Source organism: Eucyclogobius newberryi, unplaced genomic scaffold, assembly GCF_026437365.1.
Source record: "Eucyclogobius newberryi isolate DKJ021-1_F unplaced genomic scaffold, fEucNew1.0.hap1 SCAF_19, whole genome shotgun sequence".
Classification (NCBI taxonomy): Eukaryota; Metazoa; Chordata; class Actinopteri; order Gobiiformes; family Gobiidae; genus Eucyclogobius; species Eucyclogobius newberryi.
The window spans coordinates 19344995-19357864 of NW_027315823.1; the positions used below are offsets into that span (position 1 = coordinate 19344995).

The 12870-nt window shown below is 37.8% G+C and overlaps 1 protein-coding gene across 1 annotated transcript; it reads left to right on the forward strand.

Annotated features, from left to right (window-relative positions):
- Positions 1-2244: 2244 nt before the first annotated feature.
- On the forward strand, positions 2245-12114 carry LOC140365558 (dual specificity calcium/calmodulin-dependent 3',5'-cyclic nucleotide phosphodiesterase 1B-like). The gene is made up of 14 exons (XM_072452053.1): positions 2245-2687; positions 4369-4482; positions 4605-4787; positions 5489-5555; positions 5645-5761; positions 6059-6199; positions 6484-6584; positions 8021-8146; positions 8680-8781; positions 9540-9660; positions 11111-11192; positions 11258-11375; positions 11449-11585; positions 11791-12114. The coding sequence occupies exons 1-14, from the start codon at positions 2635-2637 to the stop codon at positions 11880-11882; spliced, it is 1554 nt and encodes a 517-aa protein (XP_072308154.1). The 5' UTR covers positions 2245-2634; the 3' UTR covers positions 11883-12114.
- The last annotated feature ends 756 nt before the right edge of the window (positions 12115-12870 follow it).

Genomic DNA, 12870 nt, shown 5'->3' on the forward strand with positions numbered 1-12870 from the left:
GCATGTGCAGGTGGAACTGTAAAATTAAGATTGAACATATATGAACCATAATAACTATATTGTTAATGATCTGTTCCGCCAAACTAAATCCTCTCTAACATGAAATGTTTTTCATTTATTGAAAAAAATAAAACAAATTCTCTCTGTTTTCTCTAGCTCCCTCCCACCGTCCAAAGACATGCATGTGCGTGCGACCTCTAACGGAAACAAGTGGTAGAAAATGAATGAATACTCTTGGGATTGTCTTCAAAGTGATTGTGTTATAGGAGTAGAGATACAAAAGTAGGTTGTGAATGACATTGGCCTACTGGAAATGCTGATTTACTGAAGCATAACCACCTTACAAATGGTGTCTATTCATTCACTGTTGTTATTAATACATTGTAATATTATGGCCAAATATAGTTTCCAACTGATACTGATACCAAGAAAATGCTTTGTTTAATTTATAAAGCTAGAGACAAATGACCAATCTTTCTTGACCCTTTCCGACATGTCTTTGATGCTGTAGTTCCCCTGTGCACATGCAACATGACATTGGGACTTGATTTATTGGGCTGCAAAGTCAAATTGGGGCTTTGAAATTCAAAACGCAGAGTAGTTGTTGGCTTTGGTCAATGTGCACAGGGAGCTCAGATGGAAAACTCGTCTCAAAAGGGACAATAAAAGAAAAGCTGCTCAAAACCTGTAGCTTACTCGAGAAGCAACTTAACATTACATTCTTTACATGCATGTTGTGTCTTATCTGTCTAAGTAATAGTGATATTAGAGGCATTTGATATCACTGTTACTAACATTGATAAGTCATGTGGTGTTTTAATTTTGCCATTGTGCCATGTCAAAGAGCATGGGAGCAGAGTCAGAGGAGCTGGAGCAGTGTGGAGGGGCTTTCCCAAGGCACACAATGGTGATAGAGCACAACATATAACAGGAGATTTGAGATTGTTTAAGGCATGATGCGGTTACATTGGATGTGATGTGGTTTATTTCATATACTGTATATTGCTTTTGGAAATCATTATACTTCTCTCAAGTCATTTTAAAGATTGAAAGCCAAACATTCAAATTTCACCCCTTCAGAAATAATTCTGACATTTGTTGGTGTGCATTTCCTATTACATACTCTGTTATAGACTTAGCTTTATAAATTATATAACTATTAACAACACAATTATCAAGAGAAGTTCTGAAGCTTGTCCCTGGAGGGTCGTTGCAGAGCATGTCATGTTTTGTTTTCCCTGTGAGAATTGTTTGGGATGACTGGTTCTCCACAGGGTCTAGCCCTATAGCTCCAACTGAACTGACGTTATATAATATACCATTACTTAAAGTTCATATGTTCTCATGTTTTTCCAATTATTACTTTGTCTGGTGGGATTGTCACTGTTGTAAATATGTGTTAGGGTTTTGCATTTGTCAATTTAAAGTTTGTGTGGAAACACACACAAGAATTACAAGAAGTAGAGCTCTAAAGCAGTTTCCCTCTACTTATGTCATCAGTATGCAACGTGCCACACAATTTACACACGACTGGCACAATTTGTTCACAGTTTAAACAATCATTTAGGTGTTATCGGGTATTATTAATGGTCAAATCAAGTATTGTGTAATTTATATAGATTTTGGCCCTTGTTTACATTATGGTTGCTAAGTAACAGTTGTGGAATCACCTCTATGTCACAACTGCTGCTGATGTGAGACCAGGAAGTAACATTATAAACTAAACAAACTAAATCTTTAATATAATCCTCTGTAGTCAAACCTGTCATATGCACTTTGGAGTGAAAGTAGCTCAGTGGCAGAGTGCTCGTCTTCTGACCCAAAGTATTGATCTCAGCTGCCTCGGGTGAATCCTGCCGTTGTGGCCTTGGGCAAGACACTTGTGAAAGGGTGAGTTGTTCCTTGTTCAAAGCCCTTTGAGTGCCTTGAAAAGTGGCACTGCTGACACTTGAAGTGCTGTGTAAATGTGACCATTTTACGTTAAACATGTTTTTTTATTTTTACATATCAGTTGTTGGCCCCTGCAGCAATGGCTGGGTGACACGGTCACCCTTTGTCATGAATGAGTGAACCAATCACAGTAAAGTGGGAAGCAGATCATTGTATTTACCTCTTAAAGGCAGTGAGAAAATTATTTACTTTTTTTGCCATATCACTCAGACATCCCCTTCTCCCTTCTCAGAACAGCAGGCCATGTATTGAGCTGTTGTGGGCTCGAGGACGGCCTTTGTTTGTGTGTTTGGGTTTGGGGGTGACTGCTGGGCTTCTGTCAAAGAGCCTCTGTGCACTGCCCTGATTTGCGGCAGCAGTGGAAAATTCTCATTTGGGATTTGAGTACACACGGCTTGAAAACCTGGCAGTCAAAACTTGATCAGTGACTTCAGCTCACTCACACTTCACATATAGCAGGTTTACACCATGTTTACACATTCAACACACAGTGACAACAGTCTGGGCCCTGTCAACCAATCACAGCCCAGAGGAGTCTCCCCCCTTTAAGGGGGCGGGAGAGCTGCTGAAACACAACTCTGTTTCAGGACACACAAGTTTGAGTTGGTGGTGTGGACAACTTTAAAGTTAATCCATTTGATTGAACATATTGACTAGTAGATCTTTTTTCCTGGTGAGTGTAAAATGGCTGAACTTGTGCGGATACGAAGGAAACGGCTACAGGTGCCCATCTCTAGGTAAGACTTAGATTCAAATGACTCAAAGAACAATTTTAGTGGCTTTTTTTCAAGAAACCACAACTTGTCTCCACTAATAAAGTGTTGTATGTGATCATAATAATACAATGTCCTTCACTAGAAAACCTTTTCAATAAAATTGTGTTCTTTGTTGAAAGGAGAAGTATTTCAAAACAGTAAAATACAACATGAAGGTAAATGTAGTGAATGAAGTGCTGACTGAGCAATGGTACAGTTTTTTGTTTTTTTTTACATGTTTAAAATGATAATATATTAATTATATAAATGTGCAAGTGTTTCCATTCTGGTTTTGTTAACATAGGCCTCACGTTTTAGTTTTTGTTGGTCTTTGTTCTGTTTTTGTGTATTGTATATGTATATATATATATATATATATATATATATATATATACACACACACACACACACACACACACAGAAAATTAAATTAAATTAAAGTGAACAGTTGCGCTTTTCTCTGTCATAAACCTTTACATCAAGTTAATGTCTCAGACCAGAAACATAACCTTAGATAGACCTTAACAAGAAATATTCAAGGTTTTCTGTATTCCACTTCCGTTAGAAAGTACGTACTTTATATAATGTTACAAAGAGTGATACATTGACTCATGGTGCTTTCTTTTGGTAAACTCTTTGATGTATCCTGTGTATTTTGCTTGGTTGTTCCAGGGAAACTTCACATTTCTGTAGTTTATACTCGTAGGTGTGTCTGTATATTATCTTGACATGAGCCAGCTGTAGTTCACCTCTTGTTCTTAGCTTCTACAGAGGAGGATTGCCATTTGTCTCTGTAAACACAATTGTACTTGATGTGAAATTTCCTGTAAAGCTCCCATCAGAGTGTTTTCATTCAAACAATAAGAGCATCAAGAAGATTACTCACTTTAAATGGAGCCCCTGCTTTTGCATGCGTGCTATTTTTATGACTCAACAGCTTCTGAAAGGCCTTTGCCAGTGTGATAAACACTTGTTAGCTATAATGTTTGGCATATGATTTAGTCTGGTTTTATTTGCACACAATTTCTCAGAAATACATGCAGTTGAGTCGTGGTGTAATGGCAAAGGCATTTTTCTTTGTGACAGGAAATTAATTCACTTGTATATGTCTAATAAGAGGGACATTTTTCCTCTTGTCAGTGATTGCTTGCAGATTTACTGCTGCAGGGGATTCAAGTTATCACTCAGGGTGGGAAGACTTGGCTTTTGTGTTGGTGCATATCATGTATGTCATTTAAAACACAGATACCTTTACGGCTCTTTTTATATACAAGTGATGATTGGTTTTCTAAATGTTCTCAGGCAAACACAAATGTAGCAAATGTCATAGTTTTTCGTCAAGTCTACTTTGACAGAATGTGCCTTATATAAGCCAAGAGCCATGGGAAGTTTTCCTCTAAGAATATTTGGCACCATTAGCTGCATTCAGACATCTTGGCAGAGAAATGACTTCCGAGCAAACTATTTCCATTTACGAACAATAATACCTGTTAAAATAAATATCGTTCCTCCAGGTATGGACTCAAAACTCATCATAAATAAATATTGTTTGTAACTTCTTTATAGAAAACTGTGATGCCACATCAATGTCAGAATGACTTAAAAAGCATTCATATGATAAGTTCTCTTAATTCTGCTTTTGACTCCCTTTGTTCACTTTCAGGCTGAGAAGTATGCTGAAGCAGCTGGACGAGAAAGAGGTCAACTTTGAGGAAATTAAAAATAACTTGGATATTACTGCCTCATTGCTGGAGGCTGTGTACCTTGATGGAACGAGGTACAGAAAATGATACAGTTACAGTTACAGTTACATTGACTTTTGTTGTTGTTGTTGTTTAGTACTCAAGGCCCAGTACTCAAGACCCAGATTACAGCACTATGTCATCTCTTTCTCCTTAGGCAATGTCTGGAGTCAGAGGATGACTTGCAGCAGTTGCAGTCGGATGAAGTTCCTTCAGAAGTCACGGATTGGTTGGCATCCACCTTCACTCAGAAGATCAGACGCCCCCTTCGAAGATCAGATGAGAAACCTAAGTTTCGCAGCATTGTTCATGCAGTCCAGGCAGGCATATTTGTTGAAAGGTACATCAAAAAAACAATACAAAAATATATAAAATGAAAGTGTTAGGACAAGAGCTGGAATAAGTGGTAACTGCAGTGAAAAGGTGGGATAAGCTTCACACTTATAGAACTCCTCACTGCTGGAGCTTAAGTCACAGTTGGACATTAGACTTTTCTCCCCAAAACTGAAATACTGGCTGAAGGAAAATCAACAGTGTGAACACTAAACTGCCTTGGGATGTTTAGTGGACAGATATGTCTAATTATTTATATGTATTCCAATCTATGCTTTTAACAAACTTTCTATTGTAGTGTTTTCTATTTGTACTAACATCTCTCGAAGCCTAACCAGGGACGGAGGCTGCACATGCCTATGGCAAGAAGCCTTATGTACATGACATCGGTTACCTGTATGGTGGCAATGTACCGTCTCTTTCATATAGAGAATAAATAAAGGAAAAGCCCTTTATTAATTATAATCTCTTTATAAATATATTATTATACTGTATGTAGTACAAATGTAATGTAACACAACATAACATGCTGTTGTTGTTATTTTAGTCATATTGTTAAAAATGAGCCTCATCTTCGCAGTAAAACATTCTTCCAAGTCAAAAAAAGGCCATATAGGATTTAAATAAACATCTCCTGAGACAAGATGGCTGCAGCATGTCAACACATAGACTATAACTACATTCTAAATAAACACTGCATTATTCCAGGATGTTCAAGAGGTCCTACACTGCATCCCTCCCAGACCAGCCTACAGTGGTCATAAACTGCCTCAGGGTAAGCACTGGCCATTCATAAATCTCTCCTGGCAAAACATTCTGTGGAAACACCCGTTTACATCAATAATGCCATCACTTCTGATGCAGGACGTGGACCGCTGGAGCTTTGACGTGTTTGCTCTGAGCACAGCCAGTTCAGATCATGCCCTGCGCACAATCTTTTTTGAGCTCATCGCCAGATATGACCTCAACAACAGATTTAAGGTTTATTCACTCATACATACAGTATTGATACAGACGTGTTTTTAATCTTTGACGTACATTGTTCATATTTGAGGTATTCTGCACATATGCTTGGTGCTTTTCCTAATAGTATAGGTGTTTCAATGCAGAGATTGATTACGTCTGATTGGTTTTGCGCTTTACTTGCCATTGTATTACTTGAACTGGATGAATTATAATCACCATACACTGTTGTCAGTTTAAACAGTGCATAATTCTGAACGCATTTGTTGTTGACATAAACTTAACTTGTGTGGCTTTACTCACATTTTCTTGCAGATCCCCATCTCCTGTCTGACAGAGTTCCTGTCTGCTTTAGAGAGAGGATACTGCAAACACAACAACCCGTACCATAACCACGTGCACGCTGCTGATGTGACCCAAACCCTCCACTGTCTGCTGCTGCGCTCTGGACTTGTGGTACCCACTCAAGCACAGCTCCCATAATTAGTCCTCATTTCATTAAATGATAACACACTGGAAATTACCATTGAGAAGTGTTAAATCGACCCAGTTAAAGTCTGCGTGCATTTGTTATGTGCATTTACAGCTATATCAATCCAAATGTATGTATGACATTTGAGAAAGGGATAGATAGTTTTTACTTTCTGACCAGTGTTGTGAGCAGAACAAGTAATCTACAATACATGACCTTTAGAAAGCAGAACATTATACATTGTGTGTTTTGTCTCTTGTGTTTCAAGCACTGGTTGACGGAGCTTGAAGTAATGGCATCTTTATTTGCTGCAGCAATCCATGACTTCGAACACACAGGAACAACTAACAACTTTCACATCCACACAAAGTAAGCACTCAGCTATTTACATCCCCAGAGTGAAATAGCATCACAGATTGTCACAGTTCTGCCTTTTGCCCTTTTGCCCTTTTATCTTCAGTTCAGTTCCATTTTTCAGCCAGTTCCGGTCCATCTTTTACTATCTCTCTTGTTTTCCTGCTCTCCACAGCTGCCTCTCGTCCCCTAAACATCCCATTGTTACATGTACTCCCTCATGTGCTGCTCATTCAGTCTCTGCTCGACTGTTGACCAGTTAAAAGAGACACTCAAGCTCTTCATTTATATCTGATCTTCAACCGTTTTATGTGAAATCTGATGCTGCGTTACCCCCTGTTTCTGAGTTTGTTCCCTGAGATTTTCCCGTTTTTGGTTGATATTTACCGTAAGTTGTGTCAATAAAGAAGTATTCACCTGAGTTATTTACCTGCCTTCTTTGTAATATTTAAGGTTTTCCTGTTTAAAGACACTTTCTGTTTTACTTGACAAGGATTTATGTCTTTATCATTCTTACCTGTTTGATACAGATGTTCAATATTCCATGTATAGTTTCTGTCAAGCTGGATGTTGGACAGGAGGGAAATTCATGGGGCAGTGCTGTATTTTTAGATGTTTGTGGATTTTTCCAGGCTAAAGATAATATTTATGCTCATAGTAATATTTTAGTTTGTAAGTGAAACAAAAAGACACTCGCCACAATTCAAACAGTCTTCTTTTTCTTCTTATCTTCTAGCAGTACAGTTATGTGTAATGGATTACATCTAGACTTGTATGACCTGTTTAATATTAAATATACCATGGGCTTCATGGATATAAATCTGGCCTTCTTTGTTGCATAAGATAAGACAGTTTAGGGTGAGTCAAGGCTTCTGTGAAATAATGCAGCCGCACTAAAGCTTGCATACAAAAGAAAATATCCAATTACTGGATTTAAAAACACATTTTCAAGGTTGTTCAGTTAACAATAAATAAGATATTCCTTTATTCCTTTATTGTCCCACATGGGGAAATTTCATAATAATAAATAATACATTTTTCGTTAAAGCTGAGAGGAGTGAAAACCTGAAATATACATATGGTTCTGTCATCAACATTTTTATTTACAGTTCAATAGTGTATTTTATATCCAAACACATCTAGTTGATGATAAAACCTACATCGGTTTACCTTCATTTTGAGCTTAAAAAAGGACAATATGGTCCATTAACCAACTCTGTTATCACAATCAAATGAAACTTTGGCGAATGTGCTTCCCACCTTCTTTGAGCACTTTGCACTTGCAGTTTCAATGTGTAATGTGATGTATTGTGCTGGGCGTACGGCTGTGTGTTACAAATGAACAACATAATACTATTTCAATTATATAATCAAAACAGATTATGTCAATGTGGGGGAATCGTTTGGACTTGAATGACTCCTAAAAGACAAACTGTGTTTCTGTTTCCCAGGTCAGAGTTTGCCCTCATCTACAATGACCGGTCTGTTCAAGAAAGCCACCACCTCAGCGCAGCGTTTCGTCTCCTGCAGAACGACCAAATGAATATATTTTTGAATTTAACTCGAGAAGAATGGATGTAAGATTCAAATACACAGTTACAAGATACACAGTTAAGTGTAGTCTGTACTGTATAGAGTTCCAAAGTTCTTGTGAAACCTTTACCAAATTAGTAGTCAAATGTATTATTTTTTTGGCCCTAAAACATTTGATGTGATCAAATCCATTCAAATTGGGACGTGATAAATGATGTGACAGACGGGAACTAAATCATACCAGCATTAGGGCTGCCTCTTGACCCAGACCTTTAAACTCTGGTGTAAAATTTCAAGATAAATCAATAAAGATCATGTTACTAATATAGTCAAGGCTCTATTGTCCTGCATATTATTTGTTATTGTTTTATGTTTTAATTATGAATGCATAAAAACTATTGTGTGCTAGACTGTCATGTTATGTAGTAGTTTTATTTGTACATAAACTCAAGCTGTAGTCACCTCAGATAAACAGCAGCATATACAAACTTTACTGCAGTCCTCAGTTATCCATAGTAGCCTTAGACTTAAGGTTGTCTGTTAAACTCTGTGTGTCTCGGTTTGTTTCCATGTCCAGGGAGATGCGCACTCTGGTCATCGAGATGGTGTTGGCCACTGACATGACGTCCCACCTGCTCCAAGTCAAAGCCATGAAGTCCTGTCTACAGCAGCAGGAGCGGTGAGCTTATCCTCCACATTACCATGAGTTTGAAAATAGTTTCTTGGTGCCATGTAAGAATTCACGACTGTTAAACGATAAGAGAAATGTAATGTATGGAGCAGGACGTTAAAGTTTATGTAACACAAAAAATGCAGTAATCTATTTTGTACATTGAAACTTAATAGATTAAATGGACTTAGCAGTAAAATAGAATCAAATACGACAGAGGCTTGATTATTGTTCGAATACTTTTGTAATACTTTTTGGAATTGTTTATTATATGTTTATATTACATGTAACAATTAACCCTTATTTATCCATCTAGTTTTTGGAAATACAAGTAATTATTTAAACTATACAAATAAACTACTATTTAAAATTGTGTTTTATTGATGCTATAACTTTACCTAACTTAACAACTATAAACTTAGAAATCAAGTGTCTGGCAATAGTTGTCTGATTTCTTGTACAATACACAGATCAAAATCAAAATAAATACAGAGTTATGATATGGCCCTGTATTGACCATGTATGTATTTTTGAATCTATTTATTTATCAATTTGGTTGTGTATTTATTGATGTATTTAATAGGGACAATGCACATTAATGAACATCTGTATTGAACAAATGTAAGAAATGCTGGATTTGACCTACATTTACATCCGCAGTTGCTCTGCAGGTAACAAAACAATACAACATATAAAGAATAGATTAGTACAACACAAGGAAATTATTGTTTACAAAATAGTACTTCTGCCTTCTCTTTGTCTCACAGGATAGACAAGGCCAAAGCGCTGTCTCTGCTGCTCCACACTGCAGATATCAGCCATCCTTCCAAACCCTGGATGCTGCATTCTCGCTGGACCAAAGCCCTTATGGAGGAGTTCTTTAGGCAGGTAAGTGGTCACTTCTTTTAAAGTGATGTATTGTGTGTCTAAAATACAAAGCATACAACGCTACAGATGGATGTGCAAAGTGGAAGTGGGTATAGTTTAAAGGAGATGTATTATTCATATTTAATCACGTTACAATTGTTTTCTCTTCTCATTTACCCACTTGAAGTTGTATTTAGAGTGATTCCTACATGCTCATCTTTTTTCTCCTGCATTGTTCTAAATAGTCACGTTTGAAAAAGACTGTTTAGATCAATATTGTGATTTAAAATGTCATATATGTAAGATAATGATCCATGGCTGTATTGATTATAAATATAGAAAGCACAATATGTCTGATCCTTGGCACAATCCTTGGCCAATGTATGATGTTCTTGAATCTAATCCCACTTCTGTTCATATTGCATTTTGTTGGAGAAAATAACATCTCTTCCCTGTGCCAGTCAACTGAATGTGTTTACATAGCCCGGTTGCAATATCCTGGTATTCCCTTGAAAATAAGATGGCTCAAGCGGCTTTCCACAATTCAATTTAAATTTCAAATTATGACAGTATTCTGGATATGGTGTTTACATTCGCTCAGAGAAACCAGGAGACTCATGACCTTGTTTACATGTGTCATCTGAATATTCTGGATATCTAGAGTGGTAACTATGGCAACAATGGCACAGATATTGCAATGAGCTCAACATGTTTATAGCTACTTTGCTAACTAACTTAAGGCTTTTTGGCCATGGATCTGTTTGTAGCTCGTGGGGACAAAATACATTCAAATAAGAGCATGAGCCTGCGAAGCACAATCTCATGTCTCATGTCAGTCTCAGAGCAACACAGACAGTCACAGAAGTTAGTTTGCTTTTAAAAGTAGGCTGTATTGTACAGAGTATTGTACAGTAGGCTACTTAAAGGATTTATGATGATAAAATTATATAAATAAAAAAGCCCCGGTCCTTTTGAGAAATTAGCTGCTCCTGCAAAATGTGTTTTCACATGCTCAGTACAGCAGCAGTGTGAGAAATCAGGGCACAGTATTCTGGATACTATTGGAATATCCCAGTGAGAATAACCCGGTTTCTCATAACCGGGTCATTTGTGCGCATGTAAACGCACAATCACTGTCAGCTCAGCTCTATGTCATCAGAAGTACATTACTCCCTACAATGAAAGCAGAGTTGGCCTGGAGAACTCTGGAATGCACATACAATCACAATGTCTTGTAAACTTATCCTGCATTAGAACTCCAGTCTCATGCCTCTTCTTTCCCCTTCCAGACTACTTACATTTATTCTACAACACACTTATTCTGTTTATCATGACTGACAGCCTCAGCCAGGCACTTGTGTCAGATTGAAGCCATAGTTCCCAGGCCTCGGGTGGCCAGACTCAATCTAATCTTATTTTGAACGGTGTGTGGATGCCCTTTAAGAAATATTCTCTTGTTTGTTTTTCTGAGGGTGATAGAGAGGCAGAACTTGGACTGCCCTTCTCTCCATTGTGTGACCGCAAAACCACCCTGGTGGCAGATTCACAAATTGGTATGTAGTGCTAAATTTGTTATGAGTCATATGTCTACTCTCAAGGTAACTTTTCTGTCCCACAGGTTTCATTGATTTTATAGTGTACCCCTCATTCTCTCTGCTGACTGACATGGCAGAAAAGATTGTCATTCCCTTAGTGGAGGAAAACCCCGGGCCTCCAGATCCCTGCAACAGGCACAGGTTGGTGAGGCTAAAGAGAGAGTAATGTCATAGCACAAAGTGTGGGTGACAGGCCTCTGTGTTTCCTCACCAGTAATTTGTGGAAGGAGAGCTCCAGAGGGCTGCAGTGGAGTCTGGCTCACATCACAGCAGAACTGGTCAGCTTCCGCTCCACTTGGACACGGCTTACTGAAGACAACAAGCTCAAATGGAAAGAGAGTGCCTCCAACGGTACGACACGTCTTCAGACACATGATAAATAGGCTTCTGGTCGGGCTAAATGAGTCTATAAAAAGCAGATGGATTTTAAGGATGTGACCAGGAACATGCTCTACTCCATGAACTAGTTGATTTGATTTGTCTGCCTCTAAAGTAATCACAGGCTGAGATTAGCTTTCCTTTTGTTTCATCTTAATAATATTTTCCATTCCCGCAGGATTTCCAGACGCCAATGTGACAAGAAATGAGAAAAGTAAGCAAGATCAATCTGAAAACACGATACAGCGCTTATCTACAGCCACACCGTAAAGAACGTCTACCTGTTTAAATAAAACCATAACATATTGTAGATTTTCTTGCTGAAACAATGTTGAACCTAGAGGTAATAGTTGCAAAGATGTCATGTCGTGTATAATATGAATGTTAATTTAAACAGTGTACATGCTGGACATGTTTTACAGTGATAGTGCTTATTTGACTAGATGTAATCTTTTTAGAACATGCACTTAGAAATAACTAAGCAATAAATATTTGGATAAAATGCCTGTGGTTCTTTGCCCTTGCAGCAGAGGGAAGCATAGAGGAGTGGGACAAAAAGAGGTTATGTTGAGTATAGTGCCTTTTTTCAACACAGTTCATTTAAAATAAAGCCACACCTCAACCTCTTATCTATATAATAATATGGGAATAGAAGTGCTAACATAGGTGATCCATATCAAGAAGGCTTCAACCAAAATATGGACCTGCGTTTGAGATTATTCAGGAGCCTAAAACAGCATTGGTCTGTGGCGAATAGATAACACATTACTGCCTTTTTGCTAATTATCTTTAGTTCTAATTCAGTCTTGTATGAAAATGTATGTTTTGTGCTCCCAGGTTCTGAGTGTTTAAATTATTGAAAGGCACTATTTTAGGATCATGTAGAAGCCAAACCTCTTCCAAACAGCGGTGTGGGAGAAGAGTGAAACCATATTCAGGTTACTCCTTTTTAGACACATTTGACGAAAAGACAATCCACTCATCACGTTGTAATACAAGGGGCATTTGAGGCGACAGCTGCTAAAAATAGGTATTATGATAGATGCTGCTAGGGTGCAGTCGCTGATATAATACTGCAGTTATCAGGAGAGCAGCTGAAGAAGTACGGATGTTATCAAATATTGCATAAGTAAATGTACTAAACCAAATAAAAACAGAAAGACGGTTGCAATGTCTGGCTATAGAACACTCAATCTAAAATATTTTGCCTTACAATTACAAACAATACTTTGAATGTAGGATTGGACTTCTGTTACTT